The 22,450-nt window shown below is 41.5% G+C and overlaps 2 protein-coding genes across 9 annotated transcripts in view; one reads left to right on the top strand and one right to left on the bottom strand.

Annotated features, from left to right (window-relative positions):
* The window catches only part of SLC35A5 (solute carrier family 35 member A5), a 50,456-nt gene extending 39,286 nt beyond the window's left edge, over window positions 1-11,170 (bottom strand). For 3 of the 8 annotated variants that reach the window (XM_033948436.1, XM_033948443.1, XM_033948441.1), the window contains exons 1-2: window positions 10,892-11,170; window positions 5,811-5,914 (exon numbers count right to left, since the gene is read on the bottom strand). In XM_033948436.1, coding sequence (XP_033804327.1) covers window positions 5,811-5,914; window positions 10,892-10,944 — 157 coding nt within the window. In that variant the 5' untranslated portion in view covers window positions 10,945-11,170. Of the gene's footprint in view, window positions 1-5,810; window positions 5,969-6,552; window positions 6,624-10,474; window positions 10,536-10,891 lie in introns of those variants that run through there. The other 5 variants (XM_033948437.1, XM_033948442.1, XM_033948439.1 and 2 more) reach the window with 4 other exon arrangements.
* A 215-nt stretch (window positions 11,171-11,385) lies between these two features.
* ATG3 (autophagy related 3) overlaps window positions 11,386-22,450 on the top strand; it is an 86,355-nt gene continuing 75,290 nt past the window's right edge. Inside the window, exons 1-2 of the mRNA XM_033948444.1 lie at window positions 11,386-11,679; window positions 16,987-17,028. Coding sequence (XP_033804335.1) covers window positions 11,608-11,679; window positions 16,987-17,028 — 114 coding nt within the window. The 5' untranslated portion in view covers window positions 11,386-11,607. The remainder of the gene's footprint in view (window positions 11,680-16,986; window positions 17,029-22,450) is intronic.

Genomic DNA, 22,450 nt, shown 5'->3' with positions numbered 1-22,450 from the left:
GGAAGAAAAGTAATACAGAAATAGATAAGATAAATTGGAGAAAGCAGATAAAGGAATACAGCTATGAGATCATCAAAGCTAGGAAAATATACTATGGTGATAAAATTAACACTGCAAAAAAATCAAAGCAAAGCTTTATTTTCATTATGGAAACTAATAACAACAGTACCAGGAAAGGCAGATAAATCTATTAAACCTTCGGTAGAAGAATTAGCTACCTTCTTTAATGATAAAATTTTAAAAAATAAGATCATCTTTTCCTGATATTCCAGTATCTTTTACCTTATCGTATAATGAATATCCTTCTGATGAGATACCAGTCGATAGATACTAGCATACTTTTAGCACAATAACAGAACAGCAATTTAAGCAGCTTTGTGTCAAATTGTCTGCTTGACCCTGTTCCATCATATATTTTTTGCAATATTCCCTCACATGGTATTACCTGGCTTACAATGTTGATAAATTACATCCTTACTAGTGGGTTTTTTTCATCGGATATGGGACAAATTATACTTAATCCACTGCTAAAAAAAACTCTGAATTAGATCCAACATTTAGGGCTCCTTTTACAAAGGTGCGTTAGGGCCTTAACACGTGGAATAGCGCGCGCTAGCCGCTACCGCCTCCTCTTGAGTAGGCGGTAGTTTTTCGGGTAGCGTGCGCTATTCCAGTGCATGCGCTAAAAACACTAGCGCACCTCTGTAAAAGGAGTCCTAAAATCACCGCCCTGTGGCCAACATACCACTGCTAACAAAGATTTTAGAATCTATTGTTTCGAGGCAATTATCAGAATACATAGATAAATTTGCTATACTCCTCCCATTTCAATTTGGATTTCGTCCAAATTATAGTACTGAAACCCTTCTTGTTTCTCTAGTTGCGAAGATTCAACATCTTTTGTTTCATGGTCGCTGTGCTGTTTTGCTACAGTTTGATCTTTCAGCAGCATGGAATTCGCTTCCAATTTATTTAAGCGAGGAAAAGAATTTGGAAAAATTTAAGAGCAAACTTAAGAGCTTTCTTTTTAAAGATACATTCAATAACTAAATGAATTGCTTATGGCTCTCTTTTTTATCTTTATAGTTTTCAAGAGGTTTTTTTCCCTCCCTTTCCTATTGTTTTTAACCTTAATTGTTTTTTCTCTTATTAATCAGATTGTTTTTCTTTCCTTGCGGTTTATTATGTTTGTATAAATTGGATTTTATTATGTTTAGTAGACTTAGTCCCTGTGTTAGTTGTATTTGTTTCCACTAACTTTGTAATTTTTATCGATTTGTACATCACTTAGAATTTGGAATAGGCGATTAATCAAATTATATAATAAACTTGAAACTTGTAGATCATAATATTCTTCTACAACTTTTGCTTGATATTGGATTAGATCAAGGAGTTCTAAACTGGTTTAGTGGCTTTTTGAAATTACGATCATATAAAGTTCATATTGAGAACAAAGTCTCCTCACCATGGTCTCCTGTATGTGGAGTTACTCAAGGTTCTCCACTATCCCCGATATTATTTAACATATATATGACAACTTTGAAATATTTGAAATTATTACATTATATTAGTGATTTTTATTCCGCCATTACCTTGCGGTTCAAGGCAGATTACAGAAGAGGATTTCTGGACATGTCCAGAGGTGTTACAGAGTAGAGAGGATTGCTTCAGAGGATTGAAATGTTTCATACGGTGTTAGTTAGTCTTCATGGATTTCTTGAATAGCAGGGTTTTTATTTCTTTTCTGAAAGTTTTGTAGTCTGGGGGTTGCGATTAGTAGATTGGAGAGTTGGTGGTCTAGTTTTGCTGCCTGTGTGGCTAGAAGGCCATCGTACAGTTTTTTTCCGTTTGATGTCTCTGATTGGAAGGTATGTGAATGGTGTCTGGGAATCAATTTTTACGTATGCTGATATTTTCATTCTACTTGAAGTTGATGCATCATTATCAAATTTAATAACAGATACTGATTCATGTATCATAAGACTTCAAGACTGGGCTTCCTCTGTATGTATGAAATTTAATGCTTCTAAAACCAAACTATTATGGTTTGGTTCTATTCTACATAATCTTGTCTCCTATAAGATTAAGTTCAGGTGACTCTTTAAAGATTGAATATTCATCCAGAATTCTGGGATTTGTTTTGGATTCTACTCTTTCAATGACAAATCAAATTAATAATATATCTAAAAAATGTTTCTTCAGTTTACGGATGTTGAGGAGAGTTTGTTGTTCTTTTCATCAACATCATTTTGTAATACTGGTTCAGGCTATAATATTGGCTTATTTGGATTATGCCAATTTCCTTTACATTGGCCTAAATAAAGGTAACCTGAAGAGATTACAACTTAATCAGAATATGGCAGCCAAAATAAAATTTGGGAAAAATAAATACGATCATGTCACTCCATTGTTGAGGGCTCTGCACTGGCTTCCAATATATTCAATGGTTCAGCTTAAATGTGATTTTTAAAAGTTTATATGGGATTTTTTCCCCTATTATTTCCACTTTCTTTTAACTCTAATCGTTTTGATCCTACGAGGTATATACATAAATTTAAACTACTACTTCCCCCTATTAAAGGGATTCAAACTCTAGGCCGACTTTCACACTCTTTAGCCTTTACAATGGTGAAGATATGGAATGATCTCCCCCCAGATATCAGAACCCTTACCTCATTGACTAGCTTCAGAAAAACCCTAAAAACATACTTATTTACAAAATACCTTACAAATAACTGTTAAAATGTTTAACTGATCATTTTATGTTGTTATCTATTGATCCTCCCTTTTCTAGTGTTCATCCTTAATCTTTTTGTTAACTGGTTCAAGTCCCTTAGGGGAATGATCCAGTATATAAACTCAAGGATTAGATTATTTCTTCTATGCCGAAGGGCAGCTTGCATATTTTTTGACGCAGCCTTTAAATACATGCATTTTATCCCGTTAGGCATGCCCATCTTTAAGATCATTCATATTTTGAATTCTTAATTATATAATTGGTTTATCATTATCATATAGTCATTTTAAAATGCGCTCTCATAAAGGGCTATAATATGTTCTCATAACATGTCATAATGTGTTTTTATAGTGTTTTACGATATCATTCTTAAATCAATCATACTTTGGGCGTTAGGACAGTGTTTTTCAACCTTTATACACCCATGGACCGGCAAAAATAAAAGAATTATTCTGTGGACCAGCATCGTTCCATGGACCGGTGGTTGGAGAACACTGGGCTAAGTCATGGGCCAGACCCCACCCATCTCTACCCAATCTCCACCCCAGACCCCGCCCCCATAATAGTATTAATTGCACCTTGCACCGTGCCTCATCTGGAAGCCTTCCCTCTGATGTTGCAACGTCAGAGAGAAGGTTTCCGTTTCAGTCGCAGGATGCCTGTAGGAGCCACTGCCTGTGGCTTTGTGCACTGATTCAGTTAGGAAGAGGGAGCTGGCTCGAAGATAACGCCGCATCAATCGCACTGTGGACCGGCAGTTGAAGAACACTGTTTGGGGCCTGATGCACATGCTGGCCCTGTGGACCGGCAGGAAATTTCTGTGGACCAGCACTGGTCCATGGACCGGTGGTTGAAGAATACTGCGTTAGGAGAAGGGTCCAGTAGAGAAATTATGTTTTATGCCCTAATGAGGCCTTCACATTTTGAAGTGCTCTTTTACAAAGGTGCGCTAGCGTTTTTAGCGCGTGCTACCCGAAAAACTACCGCCTACTCAAGAGGAGGCGGTAGCAGCTAGCGTGTGCGCTATTCTGCGCGTTAAAGCCCTAACACACCTTTGTAAAAGGAGCCCTTAATATGAGTCTCTTGTTACTTACGCATTAATATAGATATAATTATTTACACCTAATATTCTAATCGATTATTTTTAAATGTTTTTAACTTTGATGTTTTTTTTAAAAGAGTACTCATTTTTAGCATACATTTTATAGTGGTCATACATCAGTTAATCAAATAAGTGTTTGGCATATTGGTCATACTCTAGGCATTCAAGTGTTCAATTAATCAATTCAATCATTGTATCATCCTTCAACTTGACCAATTCTTAATTATTGAAATAATTAATCCATCCCACACTTTCACAATGATTCCATGATCGCCTTTTGAACAATTCCATAATTCACCCTTCAATGGATCAATTTGACTATATTATGAAATTTCTAAAGAAATATTACTTAGCACACAAAGTCATGCGCTCTAAATATCTATTGATTATAAATGTGTTGACATATTGTCTAGGTTTAATTCCACATTCAATTAATTATAGCATTAATTTATCTTTTAAAATCTTTATTAGCGGTTACATAATTCATTGTATATATTAATCAAATAAGTATTTGTCATATAGTTTACATTTTAGGCTCTCAAGTGCCAAGTAATCAATTAATTGAAGCATTTTTTAATTCTTTCATTATCCAATTTTTAAATGGTGACAAGATTAATCGGTTCATGATTTCATAATGACTGACTCTTGAATCATTTCCTAATTAACCTTTCAATGTATTCATTTGGATCTGTTATTAATATTCTTTTGCATACAACGTTATGCTTTATAAATACTTATTGATTATAAGTGTGTGGATATTTTGTTCATGTTTAATCCCATATTCAATTAATTAATCATAGAATTAATTTATCACCATGATCTTAAAACCTTTTCCTCATTAAACAAATTCTTAACAGTCATTGGTATTTCATTCATCGGACTAACATTCTGTTTTTGCAATTGTTTGGCAAGCTTTTTATTACAATTATCAGTTCATATTGATCAAGAAGTATTTTCAACGCACCACATTGGTCATTTGTTCTTATTATATGTTTCTCATTATATTTTTCTAGCAATTATTTGTTTATAATATGGATTAATTCGGTGTCAGGTCAAAAGTGCGCCGGGACAAAGGCGCGCCCAGACAATTGAGCGCAGCACGGAGGTGCGCGCCGCTCAAAATTACTGTTTTTAGGGCTCCGACGTGGGGGACGTGGGGGGGAAACCCCCACTTTACTTAATAGACATCACGCCGCGTTGTGGGGGGTTTGGGGGGTTGTAACCCCCCCCATTTTAATGAAAACTTCACTTTTTCCCTGTTTTTAGGAAAAAGTTAAATTTACAGTAAAATGTGGAGGGTTACAACCCCCCAAACCTCCCATAACGCCGGCGCGATGTCTATTAAGTAAAGTGGGGGGTTCCCCAACAAAACCCCCCGTCGGAGCCCCTAAAAACTGTAATTTTCTTCGGCGCACGCCTCCATCTTGCGCTCAGTTGTCGGCGCGTGCCTGTCTTTCGCGCTGTTGTCTATGAACCATTTATTCATATGTATATTCTTTTATGTACTTTTTAGTTTGATACTGTCCCCTGAGAAAGTGACACTGTCCCCGAAACTTGGATCCTAGTCGGGACTTTGTTTGTTCGTTTACATTTTAGTGCCTTATTTTCAAATAACAGACTTGTATCCATTTGTTTGTTGCGACATCTCCAGTGCTTCTTTTTGCTAAGTCCTCCACATTCTTTTATCCAACTTATGATATTGTTTCATGGCTTTGGTCACTTTTTGGTTCCCTTCTAGTACTAAATGGGGGAGGGAAATCATTCCTTATTACATTATTGTATGCCACTCCACTATTTTCAAAAGCTAAATCGCATCTCATTCTAATTTTTGTCTCCAAGCTAAAGACCCTAAAATGTTTATCCTTTTTTCATAAAAGAGCTATTCATCCCCTTCTTCACCTTTGTTGCCCTTCTCTGTGCCAATTCCAGGGTTTTTTTAATGAGGGGGCAAACAGTTCTTCCTATACATACCTTCATTTGCAGAGTACTTTACCAGGAGAAGACGACTTGAAGCCAGGCCGACATACACCGCTCCCAGAAGGAAAGTGTAAACCACTGATCTGGAACATGTTGCACTAAAAGGACAACATCTGCATGTCATCTTACTAGCTTAGGTGTCGATCTACTACCTACAGAGACAAAAATGATAAGGTCATTCAGAAAACAAATTTTTGCACATAGGACCAAATTTCTACATAAGTCGCTGAAACATAAGGCTATCCTAAAGAGGCTACTAGACCAGCAAGGCTTCTTCGGCTCAGGGAAGGGGATGGGGGTAGCAAAGTGCCCTATAACCTCATACATATTCATTGCAATCATCATGGAAACCTGGCTAGATTGTAGCCCTCATTGATTAAATGTTCCACACATCTACAGGGATTTTACAAGTGCTCTTCTTTCCTGGCACTTAAAAAAAAAGAGGGAGGTTGACTAAACCTAACAGACAAATCTCACAAAATAAGTCATGTTACCTAGTGGTAAATAAATAGTTCCCTACTAGGAAATAGCACTGCAATGACTGGATTATAAAAGAACGAGAATAAAAAATAAAGGAAGTCAACAGGTCAAGAAGCTATGAAAGAAAGCTCATTTTGGGGCCCCAATATAGGCCAGTTGTAACTAAACTGGCAACTAGGACGAAGAGGAAGGAAATGTAATGCTAGAAACAGAGAAGATCAAAAGCTGCATCAACAAGTAATTACACAGAATGTACCTGGATGTATAGCAGGCCAAAGAAAGCCCATACAATGGAATATAAACAGGCATGACACACAATGAAATTGTCTAAAAAAAAAAAAAAAAAAGTTAGCTCCCGAGCCATCTGCTGTTATCCAACGTAAGAAAACAATTTTTTAAAAATCCACTAAATGTACTAAACCAGGGGTGTCCAACCTTTTGGCTTCCCTGGGCCGCATTGGCCGAAAAAACATTTCTGAGGCTGCAAAAATGCGCAAACGCTGCAGCAAGAGAATGGAGCCAGCAAGACAGTAAACACTCAGGGGCAGCAGAGGAAAACACTGCATCACCCTTGACCGGGGCCGCATAAAATACTTAAAGGGACCGCATGCGGCCCTTGGGCCGTAGGTTGGACACCCCTGTACTAACACTAGGATCTACAATAAACAGGTAAGAGACAGATGGGTAATCTGTATATTCCGATAACCTGAAGAGCTGGTACTTCTCAGAATAGACTGTTTCATAAAGGATTTTTTTCATTGTTAAATGCTTAGGGGCTCATAATTGAAAGAGAAAAACATCCAAAAACTGGCCTAAGTCGGCACTTTGATGAACATTTCCCAAATACGTGCAAGTGCCGATACTAAAAACGGGTTTTGGATGTATTTCTAAACGACCTAGGCCTTCATAGTGCTGCTGAACGACCAAAGCTATACAGGGCGTTTCGGGAGGAGTGTCGAGGGCAGGAGTTGGGCGGGACGTGGGCCGGCTTATATACAGCATGTATAACCGAAAGTTATACAGCCCACGATCGACAGAACTTAGAGTCACCAGAGAAGCACTGCAAATACATAAAACAGACCTCCACACACTACCCCAGTGATCCCTGACCCCCCTCCCCATAAAAATATTATTCACACCTTTAAAATTCAGCCTCCAGACCATCATCACCTGGCAGCCTAGTATAGGAAAGCCTAGTCGTACAGCACAGAGGCAGCTTAAGTCATCTTGGAGGTGGATTAGGGACTCATGGAAATGAGGACCCATGCCCATAAGCCCCTGTAATCACTGCACTGATACTTAAAAATATGCACTCCCACATACACCCCCAAACCCCTTTTTTACTGGCATATAAGTGGCTCCTGTAGCCATAAGGGCTATTAGGGTGGTAGATAAGTGGGTCTAGGGGATTCTGGAGGTGGTTTGGGGGGCTCACCGTGACCTATAAGGGAGCTGTAGTGAGGAGAAGCCATGGCATCCTTTTTGTGAAGTTCATAGCAGTGCCCTGAAGGTACCCCACTATTTAGGTGGCATGTCTGGGTGTTCAGTCCATCACTTTTCAGACCCCTCCCACGTCCAACAGGGCTTGTTCTAGGCGTTTTTGACTTGGACGAAAAGTTAGACGAAAATGTGGTATAAAGATGGACGATTTAGCAACTTGGACGATCAGATCAGCAGGAGGTATAATTAGACGATTTTCGAAAGTAAAAAAATTTTGGACGTATTTTTTGAAAATGTGTCCTAGGCTGTTTTTTACTTTGGACGACTTGCGAGTTGGATGTAAACGGACTTAAGACGTCCCTTTCGATTATGCCCCTCTTAGAATTTATGATTAGCATTTCATCAAATTTTAATAAACTTAAAACTTGTCCCATTTTGTGTCTATCACAAAAAAAACCTCTTTCATATATCTGTCCTGTGGTCAACAGCAAAATTAGTTCTCTCTAAAGTCTTAGTTATTCCTGGGTATACCATAAAACAGATAACTCCATTCCTCAGAAAAGCCGCTTTTAGCTGTACCCTTCTCCTCCACTTCGTTCCTTCCATCTAGCTGCCCCCTATGACTGGAATATATTAAATGAGTTTGTCCACCAAGCCCCTTCCCTTGTTTAAAAGCAGACTAAAAACCCACCTTTTTTATATAGCCTTCAACTCATAACCCTACCCCTCCCCAACCCAGCCAGCTGATTAACCATTCCCCTTAACTGTATTCATGTCATCCTGTTTGTCTGTTCAGATTGTAAGTTCTTTCAAGCAGGGACTGTCTTCTTTGTGCCTCTGTACAGCGCTGCGTACATCTGGCATCGCTATAGAAATAATTAATAGTAGTATATTTGATTTTTAATATTTTGTTTCAATCTTATGTTTGCTAACCACTGGGGAACTTCTTCAGACCAACAGGTTTCTTCACCTGGTCTGCCTTCTAGCCCTCTTAAGGGCTCAGTAGACCAGGCCATCCCCAGACACAGCACAGTGAAGGGGAAGGGAGATTGAGACATCCCCCTTCACTGCATCGGAGGGCAGATCGTGTTCGGCGTTTAGCTCCGCCCCCAGCAGCCATTTCTTCACCTGGTCTGCCTTCCAGCCTTCTTAAGGCTCAGTAGACCAAGCCACCTCTCCCGTTACTCGGTCCGCCTTTCTGGCCCTCTTAAGGGCTCAGCGGACAAGGCCACCCCCCTTCTTCTCCCAGCTCACCTTCCAGCCCCTCTAAGGGCTCAGCAGACCAGACCACCCCCCAAATTTAAAACCAAACAAACAAAAAGGCTCACTCCCAATCGGCTCCTTAGCCGGCACCCTTATCTCACTTCTTACTGGTCTATTTACCTTGTCTTATTATTTCTGCTACCTAGCAGCCTCAGACAAGCCCCTGTGGTCTCCATTAATTTTCATCATGAAGCCAATTTCTTGGTTCTTTCTTCTCTTACTCTGCTCATTTCTCAATACCACTCACTGCACGAAACCTCTTTCCCCTAATATATTTGATTCCACTAATGATAGTGAGATCTGCTCTGGCCTCAGAATCCCTGTGCAGGTGCACACCAGAAATTACCTTTAAAAAAAACCCCTCAAGGTGTTAACTATGCTTCTTTAAAGCCTGTACGTACTGCAAATTTGTCCAGCTTTGCCTCTGACTCCCTCACTCCAGTCCCAACACTATATTGCAATGCCAGATCAGCATGCAACAAGACTCAAATATTAAATGATTTACTAGGAGATTCTGATCCTGGATTCTTGTGCATTACGGAATCATGGATCGCAAAAGATGATTTATTTACACAAAACGAACTCTGTTCCCACGGTTATCAAGGCCTCTTCTCTTCCAGAAATAGCCAGAAAGGAGGAGGCCTGGCACTTCTCTACAAATCATTCTTTGACGTTCAGCTCCTTGAAAAGGGTAGTGACACACCACTACAATATATGCTAGCTTCAGTCAACAATGAGCTCCATTATCACCCATTGGGCATTTTGCTACTATATCGTCCACCAATCCCTTGGAATAAATCCTCCAAACTCGTCTTCGAGACCTTAACAAGCGCTTTCCTAAAATTTCAAAGATTACTGATTATTGGTGATATCAATCTCCACCTTGATGATAAAACCAGCAAGGATGCGATTGAATTCAACAACTTTCTCACCTCTCCTGAGCCCTCTCCAATCCATGTAGACATCATTAGTTTCCTTGAACTTACAATCTACAAAACTCTAGCCGAAGGTGTTCGTTGAGAACATGTCCCTTGGGCCGACCATTTTTTAGGTACATTAAGTCTCCCCATTTTCATGTCTCACCTTGGGGTTCAACCCCGTGCCACAAAATCTATTACCTTCCCCACTTCTGTCAAAACTTCACTGGCTTCCAGTGATTTCTAGGGTTCACTTTATGTACCTGCATAACATTCAAGATCCTACATGGCATTCTTCCTTCCCTAATTCCACTATCTTGGAATTATTCGAGAACTGACATTACCAGATCCACCCAAAAACTTGAAAATTAGGGAAATCTCTTTTCTTCAAAATCACTTAGCTTTGGAATAACCTTCCTGCCCTGCTGCGGATTCTGAGCTCCTTCCAATTATTCCGAAAACATCTGAAAACCTGGCTTTTTCACAAAAATGTAAAGCTCACCAGCCCCTTTATAACCACTAATTCTTATTATGTTCTTCCCTCATTTATTAAAGTACCTGTAAAGCGTGCCGAGCTCTATCTCCCTCCATATTCGCGGCTTCAGCAATCGCAGTTTTGATTATTCACGGTTTTTAGCTTGCTGGCTCTCCCCCCCCCCCCAAATTACATCAGGTTCAATAGAGAAATCGCTGATTCCAAGCGTTTACAGGGAAAATCTCCAATTCCCAGCACTTTCTTCACTGTGTTTCGCCTCTCCATCAGGAACAGGTCAGGTCTCCCACCGTGTTATTCGCTGTTTTACCATATTCACGATGGGTTTTAATAGAAAACCGCATGTAACATATGAAAAAATTATTCGTGGGCCTGTTAATCCCCTATCGCAGCGAATACGGAGGTAGAAGTGTTTAAACTAAAAGTGACAAGACTTTTTTTTTTAAATCAGTAAACCGACGACCCTGTCACGAGTCCTTCACCTTATAGCAAGCGGCTCTGCTCTATCAGCAGACCTCGTAGACTCTCTCCTCATGCTTCCACTGCTGAAACATACGGAAGAGTGAAACAGCGAAGCACGAATATCATTGAACAAGCCAAAAGAAAAGGCTACATTTTATAACAGGAAGTAATAACATGAGCGTCCCACTCGTCCACAGAGCAGCCGCTCTACTCTGAAAGCACGACAACAAAAACGCGCCGCGCAGACGCAGAACGACCCGCGCGGATCACCTGACAGGAAGCGGAACTGGAGGGGGGGGGCACGGAGTCAAGCCTCGCTTTCAGTTAGACAGCGCTACCTTCCCTTTAGGCATAACGAAAAGCGTCTTCTTTAACTCGTGCGCGCAATGTGTTATTTCTCAAAGCGCCAGATGCTTTTTGTTCAAGCAATTGGTTTTCTTAAATCTTGAAAATTCTTTGTTAAAATCCAACGAGAGTTTGAGCTAAAGGGAAATCATTTCAGCGACCAGAGCGCAGGCGCGGCGTGAACTCATTTTATCGAACCTCGTCATCTTTCCGGCCCCAGCGCTGAAAGGGACGTCGGGCCGCAACGTGACGCGCGAACGTATAGTGGCGTTGAAGCGTGACACGTGAGTGTGCGGAAGTGCGCGGCGCCCAAGGTGGGAGCCGCTCTTTGTGGGTCCCGGTCGCCCGGGGTGGATTCGTTTTTCTGGGTCCTCGTCTGGGCGGAGGCAGAATGCAGAACGTCATCAACACGGTGAAGGGAAAGGCGCTGGAGGTGGCCGAGTACCTGACCCCTGTCTTGAAAGTAAGTGGGGGGGGGGGGGGGGTTATCCACCGCAAGCTCTTTGGTCCTTTCTGCAGCTTCAGTGCCCCTCACTCTCCCTGGCTCCTATTGCATCTCTGCACCACCCCCGAGGTTTCCTTTATTCTCTGTCCTTTGTGGCATTCGGCATTTCCATGGCTTATTAATGCTTCCTCCTTTTAAACCATTGTTCTTCAATGCAAGGTCTGGGTGCAAATAGTGGCTCCTGTCATCATCGTTTATTTCTTCACTACTCTCTGTCTCTTCTCAAGCTTATGGCATAAAGCAGAAATAGGGGTAGGGGCCCTAGGGACAAGGCATTTCCCATTGGAAGAAGAGTGCTTTGAAAATGCCTTCCTCTTTGAGAAAACCTCAAATGAAAAGTTTCCAGGAGGCTTTGTGGGGATGGATGGCATTGACACACGCACGGGTCAGTAGGGTCATCACTCTGGGAAGATACTTGGTGGCTCTGCTTCAGCTCGGTTAGATTTAAAGTAGCCCCATCAGAAAAAAACTGGTGAAGCCTGGTGCTCTAAACACTCCTCTACCGAACCATTTACACATACTTTGTTCTTTGTGCACCCCTTTCACTGACTTTTGCTCTCCTTGCTTCCATTCTGAATCCCGTTTTATATCGCCATACTTTTTCACATTCTTTGGCAGTTTTCAGCAGTCCTCCTTAGAATTGCATGCGTTTGATTTATGCACTCGTATCTGTCCATGCTTATTGTCTTGTTCTGCTCTTTCACAGCTCAGATGCTTCTTGTTCTGTGTACTCTTATTTCTTCCCATGCTCCCTACACCTCACTTCTGGAGTATGAAAACAGAACTGAGGTTAACAACAAAAGAAATCTTAACTTCTAACCTAGTTGCTTTCGTTGTGGATCATGCGATCATAAGAATTGCCATACTGGAACAGGGCCGACAGGCAAAGGTCCATCAAGCCCAGCATCCTGTTTCCAACAGTGGCCAACTCAGGTCAAAAGTACCTAGCTAGTTCTAAGTACTGAAACAGATTTTATGCTGCTTGTCCTGGGAATGAGCAGTGGATTTTCCCAAGCAATCTCAATAATGGCCTATGGATTTCTCTTTTATCTAGCAGCCCATAGTAACCTATAGTGTGCTCTCACAACTTCTAATAATATTAAGTGCACTCACTGACTGCAGTCAGTTACAGTGGTGTGCTGCTTAACAACCCTTCCCCTTCCCTCTAAGCAGCATTGTGAACCTCCTTTTTCTAACACTTATTGGGAGTTTCTGTGGTGAATTATTGGCATGTATCTTTAAGTGGCAGCTTCACCCTTAGTTATAGTACCACTGCCATTTTCAACCCAAGCTGGCAGTAGGGCAGGAGTGTCCAGGGATGACTTCTGCCCTGCCTCTAACCTACTAGAGCTGACATGGGCAACTCAGGTCCTCGAGGGCCGGAATCTGATCGGGTTTTCAGGATTTCCCCAGAGAATATGCATGAGATCTATTTGCATGCACTGCTTTCAATGCCTATTCATTGGGAAAACCCAATCGGATTCTGGCCCTCGAGGACCGGAGTTGCCCACCTCGGTACTAGAGAGACCTCTGGTAAGTACCAAGGGCGGTGCTTGATGATGCTATTAGGGGAGGGGATTGGGGAGGCTGCTAAAGAGGATTTTTGTTAAACTATCCAGCTATTGTGCTGTCTGCTGATGCTGTTATTTTGAGGTAACTGCATGGAACGTGCTGGGCATGCCCCCCCCAACGGTTACTGTGCAGGCTTTGCACTTCATATTAGTTTATACCTATAACTAGTCTTTAAGCCCGTTACATTAATGGGTGCTAGAATAGATGTCTGTCTTTGTTCTTTCTGTCTCTCTCTCCTTGGCCACTTTCTGTCTGTCTGTCTGTCTGTCTTTCTTTCTGTCTCTCTCCTTGGCCGCTGTCTGTCTGTCTTTCTTTCTGTGTCTCTCCCTGACCCCCTGTCTGTCTTTCTTTCTCTTTCTCTCCTTGGCTGCTCTCTGTCTGTCTTTTTTTCTTTTTTCTCTCTCTTTGGCTGCTGTCTGTCTTTCTGTATGTCTCTCTGGCCCCCTCTCTGTTATTCTTTCTGTCTGTGTCTCTCCCTGGCCCCCTGTCTGTCTTTCTTTCTTTCTCCTTGGCTTCTGTCTGTCTTTTTTTTCTTTGTCTCTCTCTTTCTTTGGCTGCTGGCTGTCTGTCTGTCTCTCTGGCCCCCTGTCTGTTTGTCATTCTTTCTGTCTATCTCTCCCTGGTTCGGTCTACCTGTCTCTCTGTTGCGTCATGCCTGCCTGTCTCTCCATGGCCCCCTTCTGTCTCCCCCCAGAGCAAACCAAGATTGCTGCCTGTCCCCCCAGCACATCCTTTCCACCAAAGCAGCACCCTTATCCCTCTCCCCCTCCACTTCCCTGTGCAGCAGTAGCAGCTGGACGCCTCGCAGCACCCGCACCCTGTCGGCCTCATCCAGGCTGCATGACACCTTCCTACCGTTGCTCTCAGCAATGAACCCTCCTGCCGTTGCCACAAATGGAACATGGCCACAGAGGCACAAATCACGGCGGCAGGGATCACGCCGTTTCAACTGCATGGCCTAAGGGTTTTATTATATTAGATGCACAGTAAGTGCAAAAACTTACTACATTTTGGTAATTTTCTTAAATTGAAAATTCACTTAAGGTGCATAAATTTATAACAGCAGCCTTTCTGTGTACATTGTTTATTGGAAGCTTCTATACCGCTACTAATGACCGGGGAGTCAATTTCTGAGCAGTTTGCATAAGCTTCAGCAAGGCATTACAATACCTGAGCTTTAGGTGTTACAATATATGAGCTAAATATATGTGAATCTTACCTATTTATACCACCTATATACATTTACTATAATTGTTTCTGTATTATCATACACAGTGGAACCTTGGTTTACGAGCATAATTCGTTTCAGAAGCATGCTCGTAAACCAAAATACTCGTATATCAAAGCGAGTTTCCCCATAGGAAATAATGGAAACGTGCTTTGATACGTTCTTCCCCCCCCCCCAAGGCCAGCGGCGCTGCTCCCCCCTGCTCGCAAAGCCCCCCCCCGCTCGAATCGGCACCCCCCATCCGACCAACTTGAACTCACACCCCCGTCTGGCACCGGCACGAGAACCGGCATCGCTCCCCTCCCCTGCTCGCAAAGGCCCTCCCCCCCCCGCTTGAATCGGCATCCCCCCCCTCGCGAGAACAGGCACCCCCCGCCCGATGAACTTTAACTCACCCCCCCCTCCGTCTGGCACCGGCACGCAGCCCACAGGACGTGCCGGTGCCGCTTGAAGATCTTCCTGCCTCTGCTGGCTTTGAGCATGCATCTGCGCATGCTCAAGCCCTTCTAATTCTCCCTCTTGCCTAGAATCTCGGGAGAATTAGAAGGGCTTGAGCAAGCGCAGATGCATGCTCAAAGCATGCTGAGGCAGGAAGAAGATCTTCAAGCGGCACCGGCATGTCCTGTGGGCTGCATGCCGATGCCAGACCGGGGGGGGGGGGTGAGTTAAAGTTGGTCTGGCCGGGGGGTGCCTGTTCTCGCGGGGGGGTGTGCCGATTTGAGCGGGGAGGAGCGATGCCGGTTCTCGTGCCGGTGCCAGACGGGGGGGGTGAGTTCAAGTTGGTCAGGTGGGGGGTGCCAGTTTGCGCAGAGGGGGGGGTGCCGATTCAAGCGGGGGGGGGGCTTTGCGAGCGGAGGGAGGAGCGATGCGGTTCTCGTGGTGGGTGCTCACAAATCAAGTCAACTCGTGGTTTGCGAGAATGTTTTGTTCGTCTTGCCAAACACTCGCAAACCGGGTTACTCGCAAAACGAGGTTTGACTGTACTTGTCTTTCTTTGTATTATTTGTGAGTTCGCTCTTTCTTGTTCCAAGTTGGGGGGGGTAGGTACCTGCTGTTTCCTCCATGTTGCTTTTCCCTCTGTTTATTTATTTGCAAAAGTGTTCTTTGAAATTCCTTTGTTAAATTAGGTGCCTAGTGATTATTTCTCTTTGCCCTGCTTGATTTTTAGGTGCCCAGTAAAAAAAAAAAGACATTTAATTTAGTATCTCATCCCAAGTAAGTTTATCAAGGTGTCACATTACCCCCTTCCTTTTTTTTCTTTTTTCAAAATGCTTCTATTAAAATCATCATGAATGCAAAAAAAGTTTGACCATGTTTCACCACTTCTCAAAAAATCTCATTGGCTCCCAGTATCGCATAGAATAATTTACAAAATATGTCTGTTATCACGTAAGGCTCAGCTCTATAAGTCTCCAGCTTTCATTGACAGGATTCTAATTTCTTACGCCTCCACTAGAATTCTTCGGTCTAATGGCCAACATTTGCTAACCGTTCCATCACTTAAAACTATTAATACGCGAAGACAATACATTTTTTTCAGTTGTGGCCCCCCAATTGTGGAACTCCTTGCCAATCTACTTAAGGGAAGAAAGAAATATTGACAGGTTTAAGAGTCAGTTGAAATGCTTTCTTTTTAAAGATGCTTTTAATTGCTAGTCATTGTAAAAACAAACAAAAAAAAAACCCTTTCTTTTGTAATTTTCCTTGATTGTCTCATTTGCCTCCAATTATTGTATTTCTATCCCACTTCCCGTACTGGTCCTGTCTGTCTTGAAAGTCATATATTTGCTATATGAACTTTTGTTTCCCTGTATATTGTTATAAACTGTTTTTAGAATTGTGCATTGCCTTGAATATATGATTAGGCGATCAATCAAATTTCAAATAAACTTGAAATCTGAACTGCTCTAGCGTTTTTAAGCACTGGCTATATGGGCTGTTATCTCTCTTCATGTTTCTGGGTTTCCATGTGATAGTTGTACTTGCTTTAAAACAGTGTCTCTCAAAAATGTGTGCCACGAGAGATTCCAGAATCTTACTTTATTTTTAAAAATTCCCTTAAGTGTATACTATAATAGATGACATGTACATCACGTACGCAACAGTCTGTCAATGTTATGAGTGTTTAGGTGCGTAAGGATGCAAACTTATTTTAGTATTTTTAGCTATGAATTTTGGTTTGTTCATTGCATTTTAAGATTATGTATGTATATTTTGTTAACCGTTTAGTTGTAAACGGTATAGAAATTTTTAAAATAAATAAATTTATCTGAATGTCTTATGCAGAATGGAATTTCATGTGTAGTAGAACCTGTTTGTAGTAAATATTTGTAATTTGATACAATTGACATTTAAAAAATAGTTTATTAGAAGGTAGTCATTAAATAGTATGATTTTTAAATATATATATATATATATATTTTTTTTTTTTTTTTTTTAATTTTATTTTATTTTTTTCCAAATAGGAGTCCAAGTTTAAAGAAACAGGAGTAATAACACCGGAAGAGGTAAGTAACCAAACATTTGAGTTTATTTATGCTAGATTTGTCATTATCTATTGGAAGCTGATTTTGAGATTTCACATTAACATAAGAACATAAGAATAGCCTTACTGGGTCAGACCAATGGTCTATTAAGCCCAGTAGCTCGTTCTCACCTTCTTGATTGCGATCGACGTATTGGGCACCCTTGGTCTACAGAATTGTACACAATATTCTAAATGAGGTCTTGCCAGAGTCTTATACAGGGGCATCACTGCTTTTTTTTTTTTTTCTCCTACTGGCCATTCCACTCCTTATGCACTCAAGCATCCTTCTAGCCTTTGTCATCACCTTTTCTACCTGTTTGGCCACCTTAAGATCATCACATGTGATCGCACCCATGTCCCGCTCCTCTTTCATGCACAAAAATTCTCACAGGGAAGTCATACCATCTACTTTATCATTTCCATCACCCTTCTCTTTACCTTTCTTAATTCTGTTATATTTTTTGAGAGGTGGTAACCCAAATTGCCTACAGTATTCTAGGTGCAGTCGCACCATGGAGCAATACAAAGGACAATATAATGTAATATTCTTAGTTTTGTTTTTCATTCTTTCCTTATAATTCATCACATTCTATTTGCTTTCTTAGCCACTGCTGCACACTGAGCAGGAATGGGACAATTCATCACGGCCTTTTAAGAGCTGCCAGTTCAGCACAGCTCTTTCATCGCCGCTGATTAAGACCCGCCAGTTCAGCACGGCCCTTTCACCGTGGGACGTTCCTTCTTGCCTATTTTCAGTGCTGGCTTTTCAGCTCTGTCAGTTCCATTGTGGGAGTGTGTGGCGCAGTGGTTAGAGCTACAGCATTAGCACCCTGAGGTTGTGGATTCAAATCCTTCGCTGCTCCTTGTGACCCTGGGCAAATCACTTAATCCCCTCATTGCCCCAGGTGCACTAGATAGAGTTTGAGCCCGCTGGGACAGATGGGGAAATATGATCAAAGTACCTGAATGTAAACCACTTATATCCTAAGTGGTATATAAACAAATAAATAAAAATTACATCGGCCCTTACACTTCAAAATCATCATGGCCCGTGCATTGATTGTGGACATGGTGGACACGGTGCAGGAACATGATGAAAATCACGGCCTGTGCATTGAAAGATTACACTTCAAAATCACGGCATGATGCAGGAAGTTGATGCCTTTTTTTGTTTTTTTGCTGTTAATAATTTTCTTTATTGATTTTCCACATATTTTCTTAATTATGACTGGGAGGACATCCGCTAAGAATCAGGGGCAGGAAATTTCATGGGGATACCAGGAAGTACTTCTTCACAGAAAGAGTGGTAGACCATTGGGACAAACTCCCAGAGCAAGTGATCGCGGCCAGCAGCATACAAGATTTTAAGAATAAATGGGATGCCCACGTCGGATCTTTACGAGGGCAGTGTAGAGGTGATGCCACCTGTGAGCGGCCCCTTAGGGGGTTGTTTGGGGAGGGTTAATGGAGTGGGCAGACTTGATGGGCTATGGCCCTTTTCTGCCGTCATCTTTCTATGTTTCTATGTTTCATCTTTCTATGTTTCATCTTTCTAACGGTGCAAAATACAAATATAACAACATATAATATATCAAGAAAAGCACATTCGTCTTACAAACCATTCCCCCCCCACCCTCTCAATGACTCAAATATGTAGTAATTTAATCCCACCCTCCTCCCACCCACCATGGATGTATATTCTCAAAGGACCCAAATTAAAATAGAAGTATCTCCCTCTCCCTGGATGTGTGTGGAAACAAACAAAAACCAAAGATAACTACAGTGAAGTAACAAAAGACGTCGATGGACCCCAAACCAGTTTAAACAAATTACTATGCCCCAGTATGTCAGCATTAATTTTTTTCATATCTATAGCTGGAGCATAGATTGGCCCACCAAAAAGGAAAATTTAGGCGATCATGATTTTTCCAGTTTCGAGTTACCATCTGCATAGCTATCCCAGTCATAATTAAGAAAAGCTGGTTTAATATGTAATAATGTACCACAGATAACTACCTCATATGTCAAAGGAATTGTTGATTCTAGTATGAGATTAATCTGTCCTCATATTGACTTCCAGAAGTTGAGTATCAAAGGACAATAGAACAGATGATCCAGTGTCCCTATGTCCAGATGACAGTGCCAGCATCTATTAGATTTAGAACTGTCTAACTTGTGTAACCTAACAGGGGTCCAAAAATATCTATGTAATAAGAAAATCCAGGTTTGTCTCATAGATGCTGACGCTGTACATTTCATCCTCCAAGACCAAATTCGTGGCCATCGAGACGCAGAAATATACTGCTTTATCTCGATGCTCCAAATGTCTCCAAGACTATTTTTTGTTGTTTTTTTCCAAGAATTCAGATATTAATTTAAACCACCGGGCGGCCTGATGTCCTAAAAAATCTGTCTGGAAGCTTAGAACCTGCACGCTATAAAAATTTTTTAGATTTCACCAATCAGGGACAGTGTTCTCCCCAGAAATTTTTTCCAGCCGGGTGGCATGAAAAAGTAGCCGGGTGGGGCAGGATGGGAAAATTTGGTGGTGTGGAAAATTAACCCCCTCTTTTACTAAGGTGCGCTAGCATTTTTAGCTTGCGCAAACCCCTGTGCTATGTGGGAAAACTAACGCCAGCTCAATGCTGGCGTTAGCATCTAGCGCATGTGGCAATTCTCCGCGCACTAAGTGCACGCTAAAACCACTATTGTAACTTAGCAAAAGGAGCCCTAAATGTGTACTATTTTTATTAGTTAATTATTATTATTATTTTGCAATGCTCGATATGACTTCCTTTTTTAAGGTTTGGCACTTGTGCCAGAATATTTTTACTAAATTTAAGAAGTTTTTGCCCTCTTTCAAATGGTATAGAGGTTTAAAAAAGAGAAAGGCGTTAATGAAGTCATTAGGTTCAATCTAGCCATTTATTTCTGCATGAATTTAAACAACAACAAAAAAAAAGATAAATATAGCTGATCCAGTCATACAAGAAATGGCTCTACAGAAAGGGTGCCCACACTTTTTGGGCTTGCGAGCTACTTTTAAAATGACCAAGTTAAAATGATCTACCAGCAATAAAATTTAAAAAACCCCCACAAAGCACACACTGTACGCAGAGAAAATGTTAATTATCATTTATATTCCGCAGGTTTTCAAAGAGGTCAAGACAGATGATTTTATGCAATGTCACCTCAGGAACAACTATACAAAAATAGACAAATATACCCCCTCCCTTTTTACTAAATCGCAATAGTGGTTTTTAGCGCAGGGAGTTGCGCTGAATGCCCTGCACTGCTCTCGATGCTCATAGGCTCCCTGCGCTAAAAACCGCTATTGCGATTTAGTAAAAGGGGGCCATAGTGCAAAATATAGACAGCAGATATAAATTCTCAAAACAGACACATTTTGATCACTAAACTGAAAATAAAATCATTTCTCCCACAAGTGGACATGCTTAGTTACATCAGCTCTTTGGCTGCTTTAACTGTAAGGCGCCTGAATCTAAGGCTATATGCTACCATTCTGTAATGGAACCTGGGAGCCCATTCACTGCTATAGAATAGGCATTCCCTGTACAGTCTCAGGGTGCCTACGAGGAAGAACCCACTTGGAGAATTGCCCCTTATTTTTTTAAGGATTATTAAAAACAGAAGCAATAATGTGAAAAACAAAACCCAGCCTTAAAACAGGCTGAATTAATTTGTGAACCATTATTTAAAGGATACTCAGAAAAAATATTGTTTTCCCTTAGCTTAAATGAAATAAACATATTCCTATCCATCATTTGACTATAGCTAAGTGCAAAAGAACCTCATAGAGCTGCAGTGAAATAGAAAAGTGATTTTTTTTTACTGTAATTTCTGCATTAAGTGGATTTGCACACCCCAAGCTCCTTAAATCCTGATGCACTTCTAGCTTTTCCTGTATCAGACTTTGCAAGATTAATAAATGGAGCATCCTTCTGCCTGCCAGTTAAAGGATGAAAAAAAAAAGCCTATAAAGTTCAAATCACAGCTTGACTAAACTTGAACTTTTTTGATTTCATTCTTCCTGGCTGACCACTTTATCTAACAAAATAGGCACCAAGGTTGCTTGGATCGGAGCTTTAAAAGAGCAAGCAGAATCGGGTCCGATGTCCGTGCGTTTGTTTTTCTCAAATGGTATACCACTACACTTGCTGCTTTTACTTGCTTCGGGCCTTCCTTGTTGCTGGATCCTGTCAACTTTCTGTTTCCGCGAAGGCAGGATCCGGCAGCAAAGAAGGCCCGAAGCAAGTAAAAGCAGCAAGTTGTAAGCTTCCCTCTGGGGCTCTATTGTGTGCGTGCTGGCTTCCCTTCTCTTCCCTCCAAAACCAAAAGTAACGTCCCTGGGGGGAAGAGAAGGGAAGCCGGCACGCACACGATAGAGCCCCGGAGGGAAGCTTACAACTTGCTGCTTTTACTTGCTTCGGGCCTTCCTCGCTGCCGGGTCTTGCCTTCGCGAAACAGAAAGTAGGCAGGTCCCGGCAACGAGGAAGGCCCGAAGCAAGTAAAAGCATGCTGGCAAAAAAAAAAGGCAGGCGTCAAACAAAATTTTCGGCGGCGAGTTAGCCCGGGAAGGAGCATCGGCGGCAGCAGCAGCAGGATTAGCTGGGCGGTCATCTAAATCAGCTGGGCGCAGTGCCCGGCTGTAAGGCCCTGGGGAGAACACTGAGGGAACCCCTTCTGAATGGCTTGCTTCAACTGCAACCATTTATAAATTTGAGACTTTGAGATACCAAAAGATTGTTGCAGTCGTGAAAACTCAAGCAATTTCCCATTTAATATAGCATCATCTAATATACGTATGCCTGCCTGCATCCAATGCTTCCAGGAAATCTTAGACTCGCCAATTTGAATCTTGGAGTTTAGCCATAAGGATTGATAAGTAGATTTTTCTATTGGCATATCTGTTAATAAATTTCAAGGTTTTCCATGTGTCTAATATAATACTATTGTCCTTAACGTAATTAGATAACTTTGATACTCAACACATGAGCCAGCCGTAATGGGGACATAATTTGCCATTCTAAATACAGCCAATCAGGAAGATCTTCCATGAGCTCAGGAAGGACCCAATACATACCCTGATGCAGTATATAGGCCTGATGGTACCTATATAAAGGTTTGGGAAATTTACCCCACCCGCCGCAATTGGTTTTTGTAAAGCTACTAAAGCAATTCTCGCAGTTTTACCCAGCTAAATAAATTTAGTAAGGATACTATTTAACTTCTTATAAAAGGACCCCTAAAAATAAACTGGCAACATACCCATTTGGTAGCAAACCACAGGCAAAATCATCATCTTAACCGTTTGAACTCTCCCCCACCAAGACAGATGTAAAGGGTTCCAATGCTCACACATTTCTGTGACCTTCAGCAAT

The sequence above is a fragment of the Geotrypetes seraphini genome, chromosome 6, assembly GCF_902459505.1.
Source record: "Geotrypetes seraphini chromosome 6, aGeoSer1.1, whole genome shotgun sequence".
Taxonomy (NCBI): Eukaryota; Metazoa; Chordata; class Amphibia; order Gymnophiona; family Dermophiidae; genus Geotrypetes; species Geotrypetes seraphini.
This window is presented reverse-complemented; position numbering and strand designations above follow the sequence as displayed.